Genomic DNA, 22,783 nt, shown 5'->3' with positions numbered 1-22,783 from the left:
AAGGACCACCTATGTCAGTTTTAGTTGTGTCACAGAACAACTGGCATCTTGTTTGTTAGAGACCCTCCAAGCTGCAGGAGGCATATTGTAAATATTTAGCTCGAATAGACAAAGCTGTATTGTTAAACACTCCAGAAACCTGCTGTTGATGGAAAAAAACCACAAGCAGGACACACACTGATGTGAAACCAGGCAATGAGATTTCTAAAACGACATTTTAGTCACGGAATCTTCTTGTGCTGAGCCGTAACATCTCTGACCTTTGACCCAGAGACAGCCATGTCCAGTTCAGTGCTGATGGCCACACAGGTCACCTCCTGGTCGTGTCCGCAGAGGATCTGCACAGGCCGAGGCGACAGGCCGCTGGAGAATCCGCCCTGTGGGACAATTTAAAATAACCGTGAATACACATCTGACGGCTTCACTTCCAGCCAGAGCAGCTCAGTGTGGGTCTGTGTGGAGGGCGCAAAGATATTCACCTGCTGCAAAACCTGCCACACTAAGCAGGACGTGTCTCTTGAACCAGAGATGAGGTAGATGCCACACAGATCCAGAGCCAAGCAGGTAACGACATCTTAACAAATACACACATAAAATGTTTTTTTTTTAAAAATCACCTCATGCCAGTGAAGAAAAGAAAGAACCCTTTCTCCGCATGCTATGAGAAAGCTCACCGATGTGCCGGCAGATCCTGCCCACCAGCTTTCCTTTCCCCAGCTGAGTGACGCGAAGGCTGCAGTCCCAGTGTCCCCCGCTGAACAGCAGACGGCCGTCGTTGGACACCACCAGCACCTGAGCGCTGAGCTCCACTCCCGGAGAGAAAGGTCCCGCCAGGAAACGCTGAGTCCTGCAAAAACAAAGAAAGGTTGAAGCAAGCTTAAAACAAGCGAGTCTGTTGGGATCTTACTGCGACCAGGTCAAAGCTTGCAACATTTGTTCCTCATAGGATACAGATGGGATGAAAGTAGAATCCATTGTTCAGAGTTCATTGAACATGATTTTCATTTTTTATTTTATTTTTGCCAACAATTATGACCATGGAGGACTTCTGTCAGGCTTAGTGGGGCCAAGCCTGGGAGTCACATAAAAGGAGCAGCCTGGTGTGGGCATTACAGTTTGTTGTCTGAACCAGATCATGTTGAAGAAAACCAACTATGCATCAGGGAGAATATCAAATTTTCCCTTTTTATGTGGAGCACATCTGTAACCCACACTGCATGACAACCAGACAAAACAACAACGTATAACATGCTTTGGAGTTTCCTGAAGGCCAGCGCTAAGCTAAAGAGTCTACCATGCACTTTTTATGAACTCACTCACTTTGGATTGGTCATCGTCGGATCTTTAGTGAAAGTGAAGTAGTTGGTGATGTTTTTGTCATATGGAAGCCAGCTGTGTGTCCCAATCAAGCCACTTGAACTTACAGTCACCTGTACAGAAGAAAGCGACTTGGCGTCAGAATAAAAAAAGCTCGTAAAATGATAACTGCTGTAACTGAGCTTGGTTTGGACGTTACCAAGGTGTCTGAGCCTTGCATGATGGAGTGATTCTGATTCTTTGGTACCAGTGCTTGAACCAGAGGAAGTCCATCACTAACCACCTGAGGAAGACCCAGGTAGACGTGTAAATGAATACGGTGCGTTCGATTATTAAATCAGTGGAATTAGATGAGCACACGAGACCTGACCTCCACGAATGGCCGAAGTTTGCCGAGGTGTTCAAAGATGTTTGCTGGTAGACTGTCCAGGCGGGCCTGCCGCCGAGATGCATTCTGGGCCGTCATTCGAGGAGGGTGAGGCTCCTGATCGGAGACAAAGATTACAGAGAAACATTGCCATTTTCTGATGTTGAATTACAGACGGAAGCATTTTTAAAGTCGATGTGATTCAAATCTCTAAAAGAGCTGAAATTCTGATCTTTTTAAAAACCTGCAGAACAATTACACCCGAAGGATGTTAATTTGGTTGGTTGAAACAATATGACTGAACTGTTAGGCTAAATTATGCAAGAATGCATAGCTATTATTAATTTGTAGATTAGAATAGATTATATTAAAAGAATGTTAACTAGAGCCTCAAAAAAGGGTCACTTTCTATTTTCTCTTTCACTTAGTGTACCTTAAGCAGCTGGCAGGGAGTCTGTCCAAAGTTGCTGATTATTCCTTCCAAGGCTTTTCGCTCTGTCTCATTGGCAATGGCGTCCAGATCCACAGCACCTGCAACAGCCAATAGAAGACAAATATTAACTTTTTCCCAGAGAAAAGTGAGATATTCAGAGGTCAGATACAACTTTTTCATAAGTTTATGTAAAGCAATTTTCAGACGAGAAGTCTTAAAATAAATCAATATGTATGTTCCTTACTATTATTGTTATTATTATTATTATTATCATTATTTCAGAGAGCGGTATATTTACCTCACAAAAAGACTAGAAAACGAGCAATTCAAGCAAGTCAAAATGTATTGTGATCTTCAGACGTTTGGAACTGGTTACAAAAAATAAAAAAAATAAAAAAATGCTGCTCGCCTAAACTGGCCTTTATCCACAGTCAAGAGATGAAATTTAAAAGCTCAAAGCGACTAAAACTATACCCAGTTTTATATTACTGCCATGCACAGTGACAGTCATGGCCAGAGATCTAAAAAAGGCTGAGATATCAAAGCAAATATTTATAAAAAGGTACTTTACACATGTTTAGAGTGTAATAAGTAACAAAACGTGGCTAAAGTTACATTTCAGTCTGAAAACAGGACAAATAATAAAAACCCCTTAGAGTCAAAGTGTTCTCATAAAAGGTCATATAAACAACATAAACAAAAGATCAGTGGTGTCATAAAATTTGGGATGAAAGTGGACCAAAACAAACAAAAAAAACCCTTTCCTATAGTTTAAGGCCAACTGAGTATTTATCTGGTTTTAAGTTTAATGGCAATAATACAGACGGATTTTCTTTTTGATGTTTCTGCATTGTTATTGTTTGTCAGCTGAAATTGAGGAAGCACTACCACACAACTCCGTTTTTCCTTAGCCATTTTTCTATTTCCTCATAAGTCCCAAGGGGAAGCAAACAAACACAGCAAAGAGTTAAACTGAATAACCACTAATACGAGCAAATTAGTCCTTTACTCGTGTTGTTTAGCTCATAATTTTCTGTTGTGAACCTAAATAAGCTTGTTCATGCACACAGAAACAACTAAAAGCACACAAAAGAATAGGAATGATTCTTGCCCATATTCTATGTGTTATTCTATGGAAAAACACACTTCACATGTTTTCTTTTCCACTTGGCAAGGATCACCACAAAAACAGTTTGTTCATTTGTTTCCTCACGAAAGTCCTGATTGCAGCCTTACCCTCATAAGTGCAGTAGTAGAAAACATTGAGAGCTTTCACCGCCTCTTCTCCTCTCTGCTTGCATCCAAAGATGAGGTCGATCCACTCGTGGAGGTGGGAGGACACGTGTTCGGACTCCTGCAATTTAAGAGTTGCTCTTTATGCTGTAATTCTGGCAGCAGAGGTATGACTGAGTTTTATGGCTCTGTGTGTTGTTGGTGACTCACCAGGGCTTTCATGTGTTTCCTGATAAAGTCTTCCCTTGATGTCGCCCAGGGAGGCAGCAACACATCTGCCACCAGGTCCTGAGATAACTGCAAGCGGCCCAAGTCGAAGCCTAGCAAAGAATTTAAACGGATTACTTTCATACCGCGGCGGACATCCCGGAACGGCACAGGGCTGCCGCTACTTGTGGAACGTCTCACCATTCATGTTCTGCAGGAACTCCGGGAAGTAGAAGAACTCCGGGATGAGCTCCTTGACGTCGGCCGGGCTCTCCATGCGAGCCTGCCAGGCCGCCGCCACCGAGTGGAACTGTCTGTCTGCGACGTCGAACCTGAAACGACGGCGACACGTCGCATCGTGAGAACGGAGAACACACGAGATATCTGGGAGATATCACACGGTGGCCACAGTCCTCACCTGCCGCTCTGCAGCTGGATATGCAGGGTGGTGAACGGCTCCATGCGGATCATGTAGTGCATGACTCCTGCTGCATTAGAGTAGTGTGTGCCATAGTGGAATTTCTCGGTGGTGCCTGATGGGTCTTCAAAGCTCTCGTACCTGAAAAAAAAAATAAATTGTTGGGCTTTATCAACTAAAAAAAAAAGGGATAAAATTGTGCACGATTTTAACTTGGAAATTTGTTAAAGTAAGGCTGAAATGTTTATGAATTGATTATAATTATCAACTAACTTAGTAATGATTAATGGTTCACTGGAGAATACATGCTCATAAAAAGACCATTTGATGGGAGAACAACATGCTCAGAGCAGTAATTAAAACAAAATTGTGCAAAAAATATTTACGGTTTGCAATTAAGATAAAAGGAAACCTTTTTCTGTAAATTTGTTCCACCCAAAACGCATCAAGTGGCTGTTTTAGTTTCACCTGGTTCAAATTCTATTAAAAAGTCCTTTTGCTGTCCAATTATTAATTATTAAAACATAATCAACAGATCAGTCCTACACTGTATTGATTTTAAATCAACCAGAATGGGCATTTTTAGGAATTCCGTGTTATTGAATCTCAGTCAATAAAATGTCTATTTTCTTTTTTATAAAAAGAATTTGTTTATTTTCATTTTTTAATGTGTTTAAAATATTGTATAAAAATGTCTTAAAGTTAAATGAAAAATATGCAGAATGTGCCAATTCCTTCCCCTCCCTCTCCGATTACGGTAATCATCAAAATAATCGATAGAATAATTGACGACTAAAATAATCATTAGTTGCAGGCCTACATTACATGTTTTTTTTTTTTTGCATTAGCAGAGCCTCTTACTTTTCTTTGACGTTCTGTGCATGACGTGGGTTGACCACACCTATAGGCTTAGATAGATCTCTGAAAACTGAGGGGTCCTCCAGATCCAGATTAGAAGAAGTGTAGTCACACAGAACCCAGGGAAACTGAGGAGAAACAACCAACACAGACGTCTTCTTAGACTCACAGTGTACCACTGGAAAAATAACAAGTGCTTCAGTACGCACCACAGGGTACTGGGACAGGTCGTTGTACGTGCGCCCAGCGATGGTATTCAGCTGCATCAGGTACTCAAAGTTTGAGATTTCTCTGTAAACCCATTTCTGTTAAATTCAAGATGACATCACATTAGGTGGGAAACATTGGAACCACTTAGCGCTGAAATGAATAAAATACACATGGAAAAATGATGCAAATAAAACACCTGAGTAAGGCCTGACGCTTTCAGCAGCTCCTGAGGGGAGCGGGAGCCGAAGTAGAACAGGTTTTGAGGCCGCAGCCCGAGAATCCTTGAGTACACCTTGTTTCGTACCTAAAAGGTGAGAAATTTATCCTTTTAGAGCTTCTAATGCTTATTTAACATCATAGCATAATTTGGACAATACACAACAACCTCCATATTTATAGGTTAACAAGTGTTTATGGTTTTAAAACCCATATTGTCACAGAAAACTGAAAATGTGTTGGTAGAATAGATTTAAGATGACTCGTAACTGCAAGAGAGATTACAATCCTCTACTTAAAAACTTAATTTATGACAGCTAGCCTTCTAAAACTTAATTCAAACCAGTTTTAACTCAGAGGAAAGTTGCAACAACCCTCAGATGTTTAGGAATTAAAGCCTGTGAGATGAGTCTCCGAGGAGGAATAACCACACACAGCAGCAGCAGCAATGTGTGTGCTCCAATTATGAAAAAGTTGTGATCACTTTAATGTGAATCTCACAACATAAATGGTGAAAATTATTCTATTTGTCTTTATAAAAAGGCTTTAGGAGCTTTATGTTCATGCAGAAAGACAGCAAGAAGAAATTTAAATTTGAGAATTTGTTGCTGCGAGGCAACAACGCTATCAACTTAACTTTGCACTGCCTTAAAAAACATGATTCATAATAAATGCAGGAGATAGTTTGCAACTGCAATATTGCACACATCAATATTGCGAATTACAATTTATTATCGTTCTAAATAAAGACTATTAGGAAAAGTTTTCATTGTTACTTTAACAAAAAGAAGTTTCTGTTTTTAAACTACATTGTTAAATTTGACACAAGACCTTCTTTCTGAAGTTGATGAAGTAATGGGCCTGGTCAATGAAGAAAAGCTCAAGCGCAGACCGTCGCAGGTTGTATCTCCTCAAATGGACCTCCCGAAGCTGAGACAGAGGTCTCTTGAAATCGAACCCGATTCCTGCAGGATAAGGGAGGCAAACTTATGACTCATCCAAGACAGAAACCTTTGAAGAACCATAACACAGAGAAGTGTAACTTTCAGATGTACGCGTTTCTTACCCTCCTCGGTCTCTTCTTTCTCACTGCTACCGTCATAGAAGTACAGATGATGCGTGGTGACCTCCAGCCGACCCGGCACCACAGCCACGATTGTGATGAGCTCACAGTCTTCAGACAGAACCAGTTTCTCTTTCTGATTCTCGTCTTCTCCTTCCCCTCTGAAAGCAGCGTTGAAGAAATCAGGCTTAATGCGGCTTTCCTCTACATTTTAGTGCTTATTTCAATTACACACAAAAGCGGCTGACACTCTTGGTTTGAAAAGTTTAGACTTACTTGTTATCCAAAAAGACGAAGTCCTCTTCTTCCAAGTGATCATCCTCCATGTCGCTTACTTTCGCTTCCTTAGCAACAGCCAATGGGATCGGATCAGAGCTGCGAGGGCTTTCAGCTCCTGATGATCACAACACGACTTTTTTTAAATTGTTTGCAAAAAGATTTAAAAAAATGAAATATTTTGATAATAAATCAACTGTCATCATACCCATGTTGTCCCTCAGAGCGCTGGCCTCACTGTGGGAATCATAGTTGTAGTTGGGCACAAGCTTGAGTCGCATCTTCGAATACGTTTCAGCAGCGGACAGTTTCCATTTCACCTCTGGCTGAACTCTGACGTCAGGCGTGAGACAAACAAAACTCAGAGCAATCGGACTTGAAATGGGAGAACAACAGGCTGAGACGTGAGATGCAGTCGTACCTGTTGGCCCACGGGCCCCTCTCACAGGTGAACAGCCTGCGGAGAGCTCTCCAGTGCTGCCACACCACCCCCTGCTGGCTGGCGTTCTGCTTCTGCCAGATCACATATCTGTTGTTCTCACTGCGAACTCGCTTCATGCAGGGGTCAATTATCACCTCCTGTTTGCCCAGAGAGACACATTAGCTACAAGAAACGGAGGTCTTATGGGGATGATGGTGGAGTGTGTGGACAATGCATATTGTCATGATGCACCTACGGTTTTTAATGCATTTTATTTCAGTTTTATAGGATAGATCAACACAAAGTAGCACATGCTTGAAAATAAAACCTGGTTTTTACATTTTTTATTTTTATTTTTACAAATAAAAGTCAGAAAAGTGTAGCATGTATTTTATATTTAACGAACAGAGAGAATGAGTGTGTGCACCTGCAAGTTTTTTGGAGCTCTCCACCAGCTTTGCATGTCTAGAGATTTTTTTTTTTCCCCATTTTGTTTTGAACATCACTTTTTGAGTTTTGCCCCAAATTGTTCATTAGATTTAGGTTTGGACTTTGACTGGACCAGTCTAAAACATTAATGTGATCTGATGTAAACCTTTCCCATTTAGCTTTGGTTGTATCTTTAGGCTGTGAGATCTTCACATCTGTTTTTATGCTGATATTTAAAAGCAGACAGATGGACAACAATTATAGCTAAATATTAAAAAAGGAGGCTGGACAGATATGGACAGCACACTTTTGAGTTTTTTAAAAAAAAAGGTATAATTTTGCATTTCTTTGTATTTGTCTTCGATCTTGTAAACCTCCCAAAAAACAAAAAAACTGAAGTTTGTTATTGTAATAAAGAAAAATGTCCTTAAAGCTGTTGAATACTTTTGCATCAGTACCTGAAACTTTGACTTGCTGTCAGATCTGTCCTTTTCCCGTTTAAATGCTGTGCTCATTAGATCGTCAAAACACGAGTTCCAGAAATTGGACATGATATCATGACTACGCCCAAATGTGTCCAGTTCGTACTGCTCCATGGTGGGCTGAACCTGGAAAACAGACAGGTAACCAACATATCATGAATAGGAGCCTGCGGTCACTACTACCTTTAACTTATTATTGACTTCAATGTATGTGATAGCCAAAAAGTGATGCTAAGCTACTGGGGTCCTGCTTCAGTTAATAGAAATACACACACATATGTCTAAAACAAACACAGCATCTACATAAATAAATCCTGAGAGGACGGTTTATATTCTCTCGCTGCCCTTTTAAAAGTTGTTTTAAACATTTACAGCAGCCAAAGTTCTGCCACAGTGCGAAACGTGCTGGAAGATCCGAATACTGAAGAAAACTAAACAGAACAGATTTATGGGCAGGCGATGTCACACAGAGCCATGATGAATCTGAGCTCGAGCAGAGTGGAGCGTGTCTGTTTGGCAGCAGTTTGTCTAAGGTTCGAGCACAAACTGCTCCATAACTAAGACACTCTGAAGGAAAGTTTAAGGAATGTGACGTAAAGCAGCAAAAGCTTTTTAAAAATACTAAACTTTGCAGTAAATATCTCAGGAAAAATCTGGGGGGTAGCAGGTCAGACAGAATACAGGATTACTAAAATATGTTATGTGTGTAAGAATTTGACAAAGAACAGAGTTGGAAGTGTCTGAAAGACAGAGGAGCAGAATCCCTGGACTCCCTAAACACCAGATAAATGTCAGCCTTTTTTTTTTTAAATACACAAAGTCTGTCCAGACACGAACCTTCTGCTGGTAAAAGCTCTGCCACTCCAGCGCTTTACAGTAAACATTCAGGTCCTCGGCGAAGGTGGTGCTCCCGTTGGTGATGGGCAAGTTGGGCAAGTGGTCCTGGAGGGTGATGGGGTCCGCGTGCTGGGCCAGCAGAGTCCTCATAATGGGGACCAGCTGGGAGAAAGTCTCAGAACAACTGACGTTTGAGTCTTCTGTTAGACCTTCTGGCCACAAGGGGGCGCCAAGCTTTCCCAGCAAGAAGCAGACCTCCTCCCAGCTCAGACACAGAACAGTCTGCAGGAGACTGTGGAGCTTCAAATAGGCCATTTCACACACCTGATGATGAGCAAAGACACATTCAGTCAAATTCAACCTATACATGTAAAACGATGTAGATTTTTTATTTACTTTAGTAAATTATAAATGTGATAAACATTCTTTAATGCTAAAAAGAGCGAAGAATTTTAGCAAAGTTAAAAATATATACAAAATTCAGAGAAATTATCAAATATAAATAAAAAATAAACAGTTAGGAAAAGGAAAATTATTTAATTTTGTTTAATTTCTCCTGTTTTCTTTATTCTTTGTATCTCATACACTGACACTTTGTGCTCACCTCGGAGGGTTACACTGTAAATCAAGGCCTACAAAGGCATGGTTTATTTGTGTCAGCCGCCTCAGCCAAAGCAAAAAGCTTCAATTTGAGCCAAAGAACTCTTTCAATCACTCTTTGTTAACTCCAGTTTACCTTTCAAGCTTTGAACATAAAAAACAAACAAAAAAAACCCATCTTGACTGAATAATGTATCAGCTTATCTGCAGCAAATACAGCTGTCTCCCTGACCTTTCATTCAGGAAAAACTGGTTGAAGAGGTGTAAAGAATCTAAAAATAAACACAACTGCTGCAATTCAAACAGGAATGGTGGCAGAAATCAACAGTGTAACTTGTGACGCTAACAACTGTCATTTCAATTGCAAATCTATTAATAATAATATGCAAACTATAAACCAAAGACTGAAAGTAACTAAATTTAATTGCTGCGATATAATCTGACCCAATGTTCTAATTTTTTTCTCATTTCTTTTATCTCCAGTATAAACCAGTTAAATTAGATTAAGATGCACAAATTTGGAAGCTCTGATTTTAGGCCAAAAGAACAACAATAATCCTCTAAGCCTTAGGCAGTTTTAGGAATCTTTTTAAAGTTGTAGTATTTAAGTACAACAAAACAAATTAAGCTTGATTGGCAAAATATGGCTAAGAAAAAATAACTAGAAGAATGAAGATTATATTAATGTCTGAGGCCTGCTTTGCAATATTTATGCACCAACCACATACCTGGAGAACGGAGGCTGTCAAATTTTTCTTGATCAGCCTTGATTGGTGATTGGCAAATAGCAACAGGCAAATATTGATTCTTTTTCCTTCATGAAATGCATCAAAACAAAGGTCAACCTATTATTTTTAATATATAAAAGCGTCAGCCAACAGCATGCCCTTTGATATCCTTTTATGAGTAGCAAAGCTGAGAGGATAAAAGATTTCCTTGGAATCCCTTCATCATCTTTGGGTCCTAAATTACAGCATCTATAAATAAACCTGCAGAAGATTTTGCCCACACCAATGTGTCAGAATAACCGGACAGAAACCCCCCATAAAAGTCAGTCATAATTGAATAAAAATGCAGTGTTTTGGTAACCAAAGATAAGGAATTGTTTTACTCCTGACATTAAATTTTAACATTAGGAGCTTTCTACAGAGCAAATATAAAATTTATTTCTGAGCAGAAGTTAAAGTAGAGCCCCTAAAGGTCCTAAATACTGATCTCAAAACATTACACAAACAAATGTACTTCCTGTCAGCATACTTTGAATGGATATTATAAGCACTGTTTCTATTAGTTAACTGAACTCTCCTCACACTCCTCCATAAGACACTCAGCTGTGAGATAAAGTAGCTTATAGATGAGCAGAGCAGCAGCATATGATGGAAATCCAAATGGCTGATTTAATTTACACAGTCCTATAAGAGCAGATGTCATAACTCAGAGGGGAACTGCCCTTTCATGCTGAACACTCCCTAACAGGAATGACTGCAATGTCTTTGCAAAGAGAGCCCTACAAGGCTTGGTATTCAAACGGTCTCTATCTGAACTCACTTATCAAGTTAAATAAGTTCCTTTGGACATTTTTCCACAGTATCTTCTGCTGATATTGATCTCCGAGGAGCTTAGGTTGTGAAAGCAGAGACATTTTAGAGCTTGCGTGCTCCACAGGTGGGATTGTGGGTGCAGCTGACCTGCGAGTTCTGCTGGTGGATGTATCCTGTGATGATACGCAGGCCGATCTGGGCCATCTCCTTCAGCTCTGTGTTTCCTGGGCTGCCGGGGGTGCTGTGCCAGGCCTGCAACCTGTCCAGCAGGTTCACCACCCCTTCGAAGATCTGCAGCAAAACAACAGCTGTCAACAGAAAGACTCGGCAAAAAAGGGGGAAAGAAAGGCCAGACTTGTTTCCACACCTTGCAGTAAACCTTAACTACACCCCGAGCTGCATTTAAAAGCCAACCTTGACTCTCTAGGCCTTTCTATAACACAAACAGTGACCTTTGACCTATGGCACCCAAAGACTTCTCATTTATTATACTTTGTATTTACTGCTTTATTCTAGGAAGAGTAGGAACGATTTACTTAAATATTATTACAAAAATTAACCCATGACCTTGAAAAAATATTCATTTTTATTTTACTTAAACAGAATAATTAACTTTCTGAGAGAGTTCAATCTAATTTGATATCCAGCACAGTTTTAAGTTAACCTGAGTGGGAACAATTTACATTGTGACTTAATTTATTAAGGGAAAACACACCTAACCAAACCAACCTGACCCAGAGTAAAAGCTAATTGCCCCTAAAAACCTAAAAACCGACTGAGCAACTAATGGTGGCAACAACTGCAACCAAGAATTTGCAATAATTGGCAATAAGTCTTCACAATTTAAATGCCAATTTAACATTACTGGCATTATATTTTCACATAATGCCAGACTTGATTTTTGTCTCTTGATAAATAAGATCAACGTTTGAAAACTGCATTATGTGTTCACTCAGGTAATCCTTGTCTAACATTAAAATATGGTGACAGAAAATTAAATTTTGACCAAAAAAAACCAAAAAGTACGGAGCCCCTAAGGGGACATGGAGAGAAAAAAAAAGGAAAGAAATCCCGACTTATTATCTCGAGATCCCGACTTATTATCTCGAGATCCCGACTTATTATCTCGAGATCCCGCGACATTTCTGAAAAATCGCGAGTTACTTTTTTTGGGGGGAAAGGCATGTTTTTATGCGGTAAACGTGGGGGAGTGTGTCTACATTGATTATGGAGGACGACTTATATCATTTTCTGCGGTCCAGAGATGTCCCAGAGGAGGATATCATGCACATGCAATTTAGCGTACATCCATCGGTAACCGTGAAGCTGTCCAGAGGACTGTAGCTGGTTATTAATGAATTCTACCAAAACTGCCAAGTCGGAAAAGGACTTGCGCCGAATGAGTCCCCGCGCTCTGAAAACTCTCTTCAGATGTCTCTCACTAATACTAAATCCATGTCTGCTGTCAAGCACTGATTTAATGTGTTTATACTCAAGCCCAAGCTCGAAATAAAAATCTATAGATCTACCCCCACAGTGATTAGGTCGTTATGTACTGATGTCGGGATCTCGAGATAATAAGTCGGGATCTCGAGATAATAAGTCGGGATCTCGAGATAATAAGTCGGGATCTCGAGATAATAAGTCGGGATTTCTTTCCCTTTTTTTTCTCCCCATGTCCCCTTAGGGGCTCCGTAAAAAAGATCTCTTAGATAGCAAATAGGTTTTTCACTCATGTTTCAGAACACAACGTAGTTAGTATTGGCCTTGATTAAAATACCCATTTAAGTTAACTTCATCTTTATCAATACTATGAACAATCTTTGGGGCTTTGTGAGTCAAGATCTGCTGTAACTGCGAAATAATTTCCCTGCTGGGATGAATAAAGTAATTCTATTCTATTCTATTCTATCTATTTATTATAAGCCAAATAAATCAATGAAATCATTTGTAAATTTGGCATTACTATTTAAACTTTCTTCTACATTTAACTGCTTTCAAGTAGATCATAAAAGTCTGAAAATTAATCCCAAACAACTTACTTGCAAATCATTTTGAAAATGTTCACACCTTTATTATTTCAGATTTTTAGTTGACCCTTTCAATGAACTATGTTAGATTAATTGATTGCAAATAGTGGCAGCTCTTTGAGAACAGAAAATGTCTCCTTTTGTCAAGTTATATTCATCCTCTATCAAAATATTAATTTGTTCATCAGTCAATTCATAGTAAAACATTGCATCTTTAGATTACATAGCAATAAGATTTTTCCACAAACTATAAATTTGACATCAGATTTAGATGACATCAGGTACTTTTTGCTATCTGATGTCAAGACAGTGATCATGTGAAACCAATCCTGAACATGGACACCTGAACAAAAGGTACCTTCTCACTCCACAGCGTTCGGTTGTTTGTGCCCTCTGCAAACAGGAAGTCCTGCAGCAGCCTGAGGAGCCGCACCAGACTGGGACAGAAGGGCAGAGACACTCCCTGTGCGTCCCTCAAGTCTGACAAGGACGACTCTAGCATCATTTCCAGAAGACTGTCATGTGCAATAACAGGAATACATTTAACATAGCACTGCCTAGCATTGTGTTGTTTATGAGAATAGGATCTCTAGTTAAAATCTGCATAACACACCTGCGTTTGATTTCATCAGGAGGGCGAACCAGTTGGCAGGAGGAGCCCAGTTTGGTGAGAACAGAAAACACCTGTCCCCTCTCCCTCCACACTGCGTCCCCCGACCCCTCGGCCCCACTCCCACTCCACAGCACGGAGAAGACGATGTTGGTCAGCAGGTTGCACAGCTCCTCCTCAGGGGTCTGCTGAAGTAAAAACATGATGAGTGTGAAAATGAAGAACTAGTTTATGGAGCCTCTTCCACAAATCATCGCAATTTTACTGGGATTTTTGTGAGAAACCATCAAAAAATAACAGTTGTAGTTTCTTACTAACAACAAGATAAGAACAATGTGGCATGCCTTAATATTCACCAATACATCTAAATAAAATCCAGTGCAACCAATTCACTAGTGGTTAGCTGGTTATCAAGGAACACACCAAAGATGTCATATAAAAGTAGGCATTGAGAAGTTTCAAAGTTAGATTATAAAACATTATTCAAAGCTTTGAACACAACATCACCACAATGAAACATGGTGATGGGATGATCATATGTACCTCTGACAGGAAAGGTAGTCAGAGTTGGTAGAAAGAAAGATGCAGCTAAATGCAGTCCTAGAAGAGGCTGTGAAATACTTGAAGGTTTTCAGTCTTCTGATGTGTGAAACAGAGAGAATCACAAACAACAAAGTTTGCATCACAAACTGAAGTGAAAGATCTTTGTTCAGGCAACCTTAATACAAATCCATGGCACGTTTTTCAGCTTAGGAGTGAAAGATCCCTGGATATTATGGAAACCTTCACAATCAGGCACTAACCTCTGCTGGCCTTTCATATGAAGTAAAATCTGAGTAAATGAAAGAGTAATACCTGAGGATTGGACGTATTGGAGATGGTGTCTCCAGTAGGAGGATCTGTCCCATAGCTGGTGTCATCCAGTACATTAGACAAACTGGAGCTCTTCCTCGGCCTTAGTGGTGGGAAAGGTTTGGAGTGCTCCAGAGGAGAAGGCGTGTTGGTCAGACTTCCTGCTGGGGTGTGTGTGCCAGTGTCCCCCATGCCTCCTAACTCCAAATCAAAGGGAGAAGTGCCAAACGGGGAGAGCGGCTGGTAGTCTCTTCCCTCGTCATCCGGCTGAGGCGAGACGATGTCAACCGGATTGGAGGCGGAGGAGGAGTGGCTCCCCTGATCCACCGAATCAAATGACTTAAAATGAAGCGAGCTGCCGTAGTTCTTCAGCTGGCCTCCTCCTCCACTGGGTGGCGACTGGGATAAATCAGAAAACCCCTCAGAGATGTCCCGGGGACCACATTCATCGTCCTCCTCCTCATCTTCGATGTCCCTTGAGTTGCGATAGTTCATGTAGATGTCGGTGCGTGAGTCCTCTACGACCACAGACTGCTCTCGGCGCAGGGGTGGCCGGTAGCTCGGCCCAAAGGAGGCGTGGTTGCCAGAGCCTGAGATGCACACAGCGTGGGCTTCTAAGGACTCCTTTACATAGAGTTTGGTCAGAACATCCTGCCAGCCCGGCTGCTTGGCGAGCTGCTTCACGTAATCCTCGTTGGAGTAGATCAGATGAAAGAGCTGCAGGGGGTTTAAACGAAGCACAAAGACATCTTAGATTTGCTTATGATGAAAAGAAGCAATTAAAATAAGATGCAAGGAGACTGACCTTGCGACAGACGTCCAGTCGAACGGTGAGCTCAGCTCGATGCGACAGACAGACCACAGCCAGGAGGTCTCTGAAATTAGGACTGGCATCTGTAGCAAACAGTAAGACGTGTTTATGAATTAATTACCGGTAATTAAATTGAAGGTATTTGAATAATATGAACAGCAAATAAAATGATAGACTTTTCTTAATTTCTCTAGAACATTTCCAATTTTTAATAAATGGTACAGAAGATGAAAACCACTTTTAGTCAACTTTTTACAGACATTTTTTAATAAAAAAAAATACTCTAAGTAACTTTTAGGCACTTTAAAGGAACAGTGAGAATAGAAAGTAAAAAGCTATAACTAATAGAAACCATCCGCAATTGTAGTTGTCAAAAGATTCTATAAATATAGGCAACACCTTTAAACCAGAAATTTATTTTTCATAACTGCAACTTATCTGAGACGGCAAGTTACAGAGAAAAGTGAACTTCTGCTTTTGGTACATGCTGAGAGCCCAATGTAAAATAAATGCAGCTAAATATATTGTGTAGCATTGATAAGCTATTCTCAAGAGACTGAGGGAACTTCCTGTCAGTCAGGATCAGCTTCAGCTGTGGGAGGTCGGGTTTCTTTATCTGAACTCCTCATTTCAGGGCCTTCAACAACATTTCTCTGAACTAAGGTCAGGAGTTTCATCTGGCTCTTCCAGATCATTGGGCCTAAAGTTTAGGACCTCAATTTATTGTAGTGGAATAAATTTTGTGTTGATGCCTCCTGTGTTACTGCATGGTATAAATTTCAACTTTCACAAAGATTTTAATCACAAATAGAGATGCTTTGATATTCTCCCTTTTTTATAAGTCATTACAGATATTTTAACATAGATTCAAGGAATGACGGACTCACTGCCATGTTTCATTGAACAAATAAGATTTTTCTGTTAGGAAGATGGCGGCTTAGTTATTTTTCACACCAAGCTGAATTTCCTTGACTTACAATCAATAAGGGCAAAATGTTTCTTGAAACAATTCACAGAAAATCAAATGAACCAACACCAAATAAGAACCTCAGCCTTTGTAATCTGTCCTAAAGCTGCGAAACTAATAAACAAAACTTTTGTCTTACCTGTAGCAAGAACCTGCTCATATAAACAGCGTACAGTTATCATGGACACAGGCATATCTTCAAGAAAGCAAACCAGGCCGAGATAACCAAAATCCTTTAGCTTGATTCGTTGCTTGTTGCGCTCTGAGACTTTCTCACTCTTGAGGATTTTGTACAAAACCTGCAACAACACAAGCCTTTCAGTAAGTTTAAGTGTCATCAAAAAGTGAATTTAATCCAGTAACTCAGTTCAAGAGGTGGAATTTCTAGATTTATTACACGTAGAGTGGAAAACCCAGAATTCATTACTAATTAAGATCAATTGAAAGAAGATTTGTTTGACAGGGATGCAGGTTAAACAAATAATGTGTCTATGCTCTATGCAGTGTCTGCACTCATTACTTTGTCTAGACTTTGTCCATTTACATGACTTAATACATCAATACAGCATTTCATGGAAGGCTAAAAGAAGAAATTCGACCACTGAACCTTATATCTGGATTATAACACTTTTTCCTTCCACTCAATTATTTGATAAAATTTTTGTAAACAGCAATCTTTGAGAAGCCTTTTCATTTTTCAATCTGCATATAATGATTACTTTTTAAATAGATTTATTGAAATAAATGAACTTTTCAATTCTATTCTGATTTGTTGAGATACAACTTTCCTTAAAAGCAATTTCTTGCTATTAATGTGCTATTTTTATCAGCTGTTCTCACCCTGAACACCCTCTCTCTGGCCTCGTCCCCAAAGCTCGCTGTGAGCAGCAGGCAGTACAGCTGCTCCACGCCCCACTCCAGCAGCACCGCCTGGACCTGCTCCCGAGGAGGGCTGCTCCTCAGCAGCTCATACAGCACATCCAAGGCCTTCACCACCTGACGGACAGGGAGAGCGGCTGACAAATTACAAAGAAATGTGGATGGGCGCGGGTTAAGTTGTGTAAAAAAAAAAAGAAAAAAAAAAGGAGTATGAAATAAAAGATAAGCACAAAAAACAAACTAGAAGCCAAAGAAACAAAAGCTGAAATGAAAGATGAATGTTTAGCTGGAAACCTGGAGTAAATCACTCCAGTGAAAAGGTCAAAAGATTGCAATATCAAACTGCTGGAAGGAAAACAAGCAATAAGACATTTCAGTATTACCTGCTGCTCCTCTCCCACTGTCAGGATGTAGGCGAGGACGCTGTGAAGCTCCTCTGGTGTCGGAGACTTGAGGAACTCTTTCAGCAGCGAAAACAGAGACGTCTGAATCGTCTGTTTCTCATCAGACAGAGGGCTGCCATCCTGCTCCACACTGCGACCGAACAGATGAATGAAGAGACTCTGATATTAGGCTTACGAATGGAGATGAAAGACACAACTGAACTGAGCTTAAACAGGCTATATTTGGTGCTTTAATGTGTTTTGCTCACCTGTAGTATGTCCGAATAGTATCCAGAAGGTACTGGACCCCGTACTTCCTCTTCATGCGCTGCTTGCTTTTGTTTATCACAGATGACAGGTATTGCACATGTGCTTCAGAACAGAGAAAAGACACACAGTCATTCCTCTGGCTGACATTTAGAAATGTCAAATTATGATGTAAGGTCGCATTGAGATAAAGTTATTATGTAAAGGTTATTGAAGTAATGCATCCTCAATCTTGACCCAACAGCCTGAACTTGAGAATTTAAAGTATTCTTCATCCACTCTTTTTGCTCCTCTGACTCCTACTCTAACCCTCGTTCCTGTTGTGTCAATACACAGACAGCTTTGGCATACATGCAAAGCCTCACAGGTTTTATTCAGCAAGAAGGAGGGGTCCGCTGCTGCCTTACCCAAACAAACGGCAAAATGGCTTCTGGTCCAGATGCGGAAGTTAAATAGCAGGTGCTGGTAGAGTTGCTGCAGCAGCGGGCTGTTGCCTTCATTAAAAACCTGCTCCAGCAGAAGCTGACATGCCATGAGAACGTTCATGTCCATCATAGTGCCTGGAACCTGCAGAAGACAGAGAAATACCAGGTTTTAACTCAATTAGTTCACAAATATCCTCATTTAACTCTGTAGTGTGTAAGTTATTTTATTTCATTGTAAAGTTGATGAAGTGGCTCCATCTTCTGAGATGATGTGCTTCAGAAGGATACACACTTGTACATTTGCACCCGAGGCAAAAATGTTTACACTGCAGTCGCAAGATTTACTAACAAAAAATGCTAAAAATTTCAACCTTAAATTTGAATGTTTTTCAGAAGTTAAAAAATCTAGACTAAGAAATTAAAAAGGGGAGTAATAGAACAAGCCATTTAAATAGAGCAGATGCATTTTAGCTTCATAATTAATAAAATTCACCTGTATCTACATTCAGAGCAATATTTACAAAGTTTTAATCTACTGGAGTTACAATAATAGACTGGACAAGTGTAAGCTTACATAGCTAATTTGCACATTAGGCAAGATTTACCAGGTGAAAAAATATTTCCAAAGTTCAGTGAGAAAACCACACCAGAATGTGGCATTTTGGGGACAACAAGTTTCCATAACAACCATTAGAAATCATGGACCTGCCCACGGTTTGTTTTGGGGACATGCCCAAAAAGGCTTTCCTGTCCAGCCATGACAAAAAGAAACATGCTAGTGGCTCTTTAGTCACCCCAAAAACACTGACATGCCAGTCAATGGGTCCATGAGGACACAGGTGTCAGCACGACAGTTAAGAGGTTAACTAGATCCATACGCTTTGATCAGGTGAGAATAAGATTGATCTTTTCAGGAACAAGCACTCCAGCTGGGTTTGCCTTCAAACACAAGATCAATATGTGGAAAAGCAGCCTCTACTCTAACTGAAGTAAAGTAGAAGATGTGTCATGGGGTAGGCCTATTCTCTTTCCTGGGAACCTTTGTATGGTGCATGGCAATAATTAATATGGTTCTCCAAAAAAACATTCATTAATATGTCAGTGACTGCTTCAGCAGAGTGATGATCCAAAGCATACGACCAAACCAACAAAGAAAATGTTCACAAAACAAGCTCAACCGTCTTTCACAACCATCTCAGCTTCCAGATACAAATGCTAGAGAGAGCATGTTGGGCATGAGAAAGGAACCAGAACCTTTCCTGTTCAGTGAAGACAAAAGGTCAAGGATCCTGCTCACCTCAAAAGGTGAGCAGGATCCCCTCAAAAGGTGCTTTGTGCTTCAATCTCACAAAATGTTCCAGGAGATGATTATGTGCTGCCCTGTTGACAAAAGTGGATGTATATTGACAACAGGATACCAGTAATATGTATTTCTTACAATGATTATTTACCTCCACTGAATTAACCTAATCAAACAAAGAGGTGTTTATTGAAGAGTGACATCATAGTGCGTTTGCAAAAGCTGATCATATTTTTGCTGCTTTTCACACCTTTACCAGAGGCGCCAATAAAAGTAGGTAGATGTGTGTGTGCATCTTTTCCGCAACCAAATGTGGAAGCACCTAATGAGTCTAAAGACAGAAAGTAGTTTCCATACAAGTTGCTCCACCTTCACAAGATGGATTTCAACATTTCCTGTCTGTTTGCATGAACATCTCAACTGCATTGACACAAGGCCTGGTTGACTGGAGTCATCCATGAGTCAAATTTGTGAAAAGTACAAACACCTTGTCCCTCCCAGCACATTGACCAGTCTCTACAAAAATTAGACTTTTCACCACTTAGAAACCGTTGCCTCTAAGTCCTCTGCATCGCATTCAGCTCATTTTTGTACAAAAATTAACTCTGAATAACTAGGAAGCTCACATTTGTCACCTGCAGTTTCAGAAAATGTTTCACAATTACAAGCTTACAAAATGAGTGAAAAATATTACACCGAAGTCTGTTGTCATCTTGATTTTGTCTTGTCTTTGTCCATTTTAAATTCTGCTTATGTTAACAGCTTTAACCAAAAATACTATTTCTTTTACACTGCTGTGGTTAGTATCTCTTACTCATAGTGAAACAATACAATGTCTGCATTAATTGTCCCACACATGCATTTCAAACAGTCATTCTGACAGACCACTGCTGTTTCAGCAACACCAGACCCATTTATTACAAAGCAATTATTCAGCAACAGCGCAGTGAAAAAGGTCAGATGTTCACTTTCAGATGCTAATCAGCTCTTCTTGCACTTAAGTTTCTAGAACAAGTTGCTGTGTGGGGGACCTACTTTGCTGAGCATGGCACCGATGATGCTGGGGCCGTGGCACTGCAGCAGACTCTCCTGATTGACGGGGTGGTGACGAATCAGGTTTTTCACCATCAGCAGGAAGGCAGCAATACTGTTTCTCTCAAGTCTGCCTTCTGGGGAAAAAATAATAGGGCAAAACAGGGTTTAAGGTTTCCTGTGTAAGCCACAATGATATTTCTGCATTACAAAGCATGTCATTGCCATCGCATGCCAAGATGAGTCATAATTCTAAGTTATGCATGTTTTACTTCTGTAACGTTTTCGTAACGTAGAACGTATTCATGTGCACACACCAACCCCTCGCTTTTTCACTTTCAAGATCTTAGCTTTGAGTTTTTAAACTAAAGTTGTCAATCATTTCCTGTTTGTTATTGCATCATGTGGTTGTGCGCAGACCTAAGTTTACTCAATTCACAATGTTAAGTCTTTCCCGGAAGTAAAATGAAGTAGAAAAATGTAAAACGGCGTATCTGTGATTAAGCTTTAGACTCTGTGTGTTTTGTGACCAAAGTGCCCAAAGGGGCCACATTATTCTTTTATAGCACATATATGCAAGTATAAACAGCATGGGAATTACCAGCCATCACATCATTCAGGAATGAGGACTTGTGTTTTGGTGTGAAATGTACATCAACCCCAGAACAAAAGCAACAGATCCTATGAAGATGCTGGATAAAGCTGAAAAGAGGGTGTTGTCATCTACAAAGCAGTCCAGCACTCAGTGAGGCAGAAGCCATTACCCCAAAAACAAACATAAAAGGATTGTTTTGATGATTAATAGTTTCCAATTATCCTCAGGGAGAAAAACCCTAAATTTAGGTCATGTCTTCTGATTTGATTACATTAAAATGGAAGTGTTTACATGGAATGACCATAGCTAGATTTCAAGAAAAATGGGGAAGGTTGCAAGGCTGAATGTACCATCCTGTACGCTGGGAGCGACAAGCTGTGGGGTTGTTTCACTGTGGGAGGGACTGGTGCAGGAAATGTACCATTATAGATGTCATACTGAAGAAACCACATCATCTAGAAATATGTAGAAACTTCTCAAGTCATCAGCCAGGAAGCTAAAGTTTTGACTAAAATTGGTCTTCCAAGTGGACACCACGTCTAAACATATGATGCACCATTGTGGTACTTTAGTGCAGTGGTTCTCAAATGGGGGTACGCGTACCCCTGGGGGTACGTAGAGGTACTGCAGGGGGTACGTGAAGCTTTTCAAAATATCTTTAAAAAATCAGTAGGCTCCTCATAATAAGTCTTGGGAAAAATTAGTTTGTAAAAAGTTCGATAAAATATAAATGTGTGTTCATGCACTGAATTATTATTTATGTATATATTTAATTTTGTACCATTACAGAGACCAATATAAATTAGCAGCGTTTTGCATATTTCAGTTTTGACTGGTTTTATACCTTCCTGGTGGTCACCGTCTTCTGTTTTTCTTTTTTGTTTAACCATGCAATGTTTGCAATATGGATGTATTTGTCAGGTTCACTGATATAAGTTGTTTGGCTTTAATAAATCAGACAGTGATTTTACAGCACTGACCCTCTTTTTTATTCCAAAAATGTTTTGCCCGTGTCAGGGGGTACTTGACTAAAAATATATTTTTAAGGGGGTACATCACTGAAAAAAGTTTGAGAACCACTGCTTTAGTGCATAGGAGTAGTTTCTACTAACTCAGTCAGGAAGAGTGGTCAAATCTCCAGCCATCTCTGGACATTGACAAACTGCTTTTGAGTTTGTCAATGCCAGAAAAAAACCATACAATTTCCCTTCAACTTGTAAAGTAAATTTAATCAAATATTAGTGGGGTTGTATGCTTTTATTCAAGCCTTTTTGCATACTTTTAACCCCTGTGTGTTAAATTAATATGACGGTTGTGACACCGATTGGTATAATATTAAAAACAGTATTTGATCCTTTGTTTTTTTACGTCATTTCAGCCGACAAAATGATTCTCATTTCATCAGTGTGATACTGGAATAAAATGTCTTTTGAGATTGCAATGATCTGCAACCACATGGTGTACCAAGGGGAAAAAAGCTAAAGAACCTTCGAATGAAGGACAAGCTGACCTGCGGATTTGTTAAGAGGCAGCAGCAAAGCGGCGGGGCCTCGGGAGGAGGTGAGCTCTGGTCCCAGCAAGTCTGAAGTCTCCTGACCGCCGTTGTAAACCTGCTCGGCTTCACACACCTGCTCGAGCAGCGGCAGCAAAACCCCGATTCCTCCCATCACATTCACAACATCCTGCATTAATATGACAAATAAATCTGCGTAAAAATCCATTTG

At 40.1% G+C, this 22,783-nt stretch overlaps 1 protein-coding gene across 4 annotated transcripts in view; it reads right to left on the bottom strand.

The window, feature by feature from the left end:
- Positions 1-22,783, bottom strand: part of nbeal2 (neurobeachin like 2) — a 53,526-nt gene that overhangs the window by 3,915 nt on the left and 26,828 nt on the right. For 3 of the 4 annotated variants that reach the window (XM_014470845.2, XM_023330892.1, XM_023330891.1), the window contains 33 exons: positions 22,570-22,741; positions 20,468-20,601; positions 18,115-18,274; positions 17,710-17,812; positions 17,441-17,591; positions 17,019-17,174; positions 16,318-16,477; positions 15,206-15,294; positions 14,404-15,117; positions 13,552-13,736; positions 13,297-13,453; positions 11,056-11,199; positions 8,768-9,091; positions 7,907-8,056; positions 7,020-7,177; positions 6,807-6,931; positions 6,599-6,716; positions 6,326-6,483; positions 6,091-6,224; positions 5,240-5,347; positions 5,043-5,138; positions 4,837-4,961; positions 3,976-4,116; positions 3,759-3,889; positions 3,561-3,670; positions 3,354-3,471; positions 2,118-2,215; positions 1,688-1,801; positions 1,517-1,600; positions 1,321-1,430; positions 675-847; positions 480-574; positions 261-377 (listed from right to left, as the gene is read on the bottom strand). In XM_014470845.2, coding sequence (XP_014326331.1) covers positions 261-377; positions 480-574; positions 675-847; positions 1,321-1,430; positions 1,517-1,600; positions 1,688-1,801; positions 2,118-2,215; positions 3,354-3,471; positions 3,561-3,670; positions 3,759-3,889; positions 3,976-4,116; positions 4,837-4,961; positions 5,043-5,138; positions 5,240-5,347; positions 6,091-6,224; positions 6,326-6,483; positions 6,599-6,716; positions 6,807-6,931; positions 7,020-7,177; positions 7,907-8,056; positions 8,768-9,091; positions 11,056-11,199; positions 13,297-13,453; positions 13,552-13,736; positions 14,404-15,117; positions 15,206-15,294; positions 16,318-16,477; positions 17,019-17,174; positions 17,441-17,591; positions 17,710-17,812; positions 18,115-18,274; positions 20,468-20,601; positions 22,570-22,741 — 5,112 coding nt within the window. The remainder of the gene's footprint in view (positions 1-260; positions 378-479; positions 575-674; positions 848-1,320; positions 1,431-1,516; positions 1,601-1,687; positions 1,802-2,117; positions 2,216-3,353; positions 3,472-3,560; positions 3,671-3,758; positions 3,890-3,975; positions 4,117-4,836; positions 4,962-5,042; positions 5,139-5,239; positions 5,348-6,090; positions 6,225-6,325; positions 6,484-6,598; positions 6,717-6,806; positions 6,932-7,019; positions 7,178-7,906; positions 8,057-8,767; positions 9,092-11,055; positions 11,200-13,296; positions 13,454-13,551; positions 13,737-14,403; positions 15,118-15,205; positions 15,295-16,317; positions 16,478-17,018; positions 17,175-17,440; positions 17,592-17,709; positions 17,813-18,114; positions 18,275-20,467; positions 20,602-22,569; positions 22,742-22,783) is intronic. The other variant, XM_023330890.1, reaches the window with a different exon arrangement.

The sequence above is a fragment of the Xiphophorus maculatus genome, chromosome 3 (assembly GCF_002775205.1).
Source record: "Xiphophorus maculatus strain JP 163 A chromosome 3, X_maculatus-5.0-male, whole genome shotgun sequence".
In the NCBI taxonomy this organism is placed as follows: Eukaryota; Metazoa; Chordata; class Actinopteri; order Cyprinodontiformes; family Poeciliidae; genus Xiphophorus; species Xiphophorus maculatus.
This window is presented reverse-complemented; position numbering and strand designations above follow the sequence as displayed.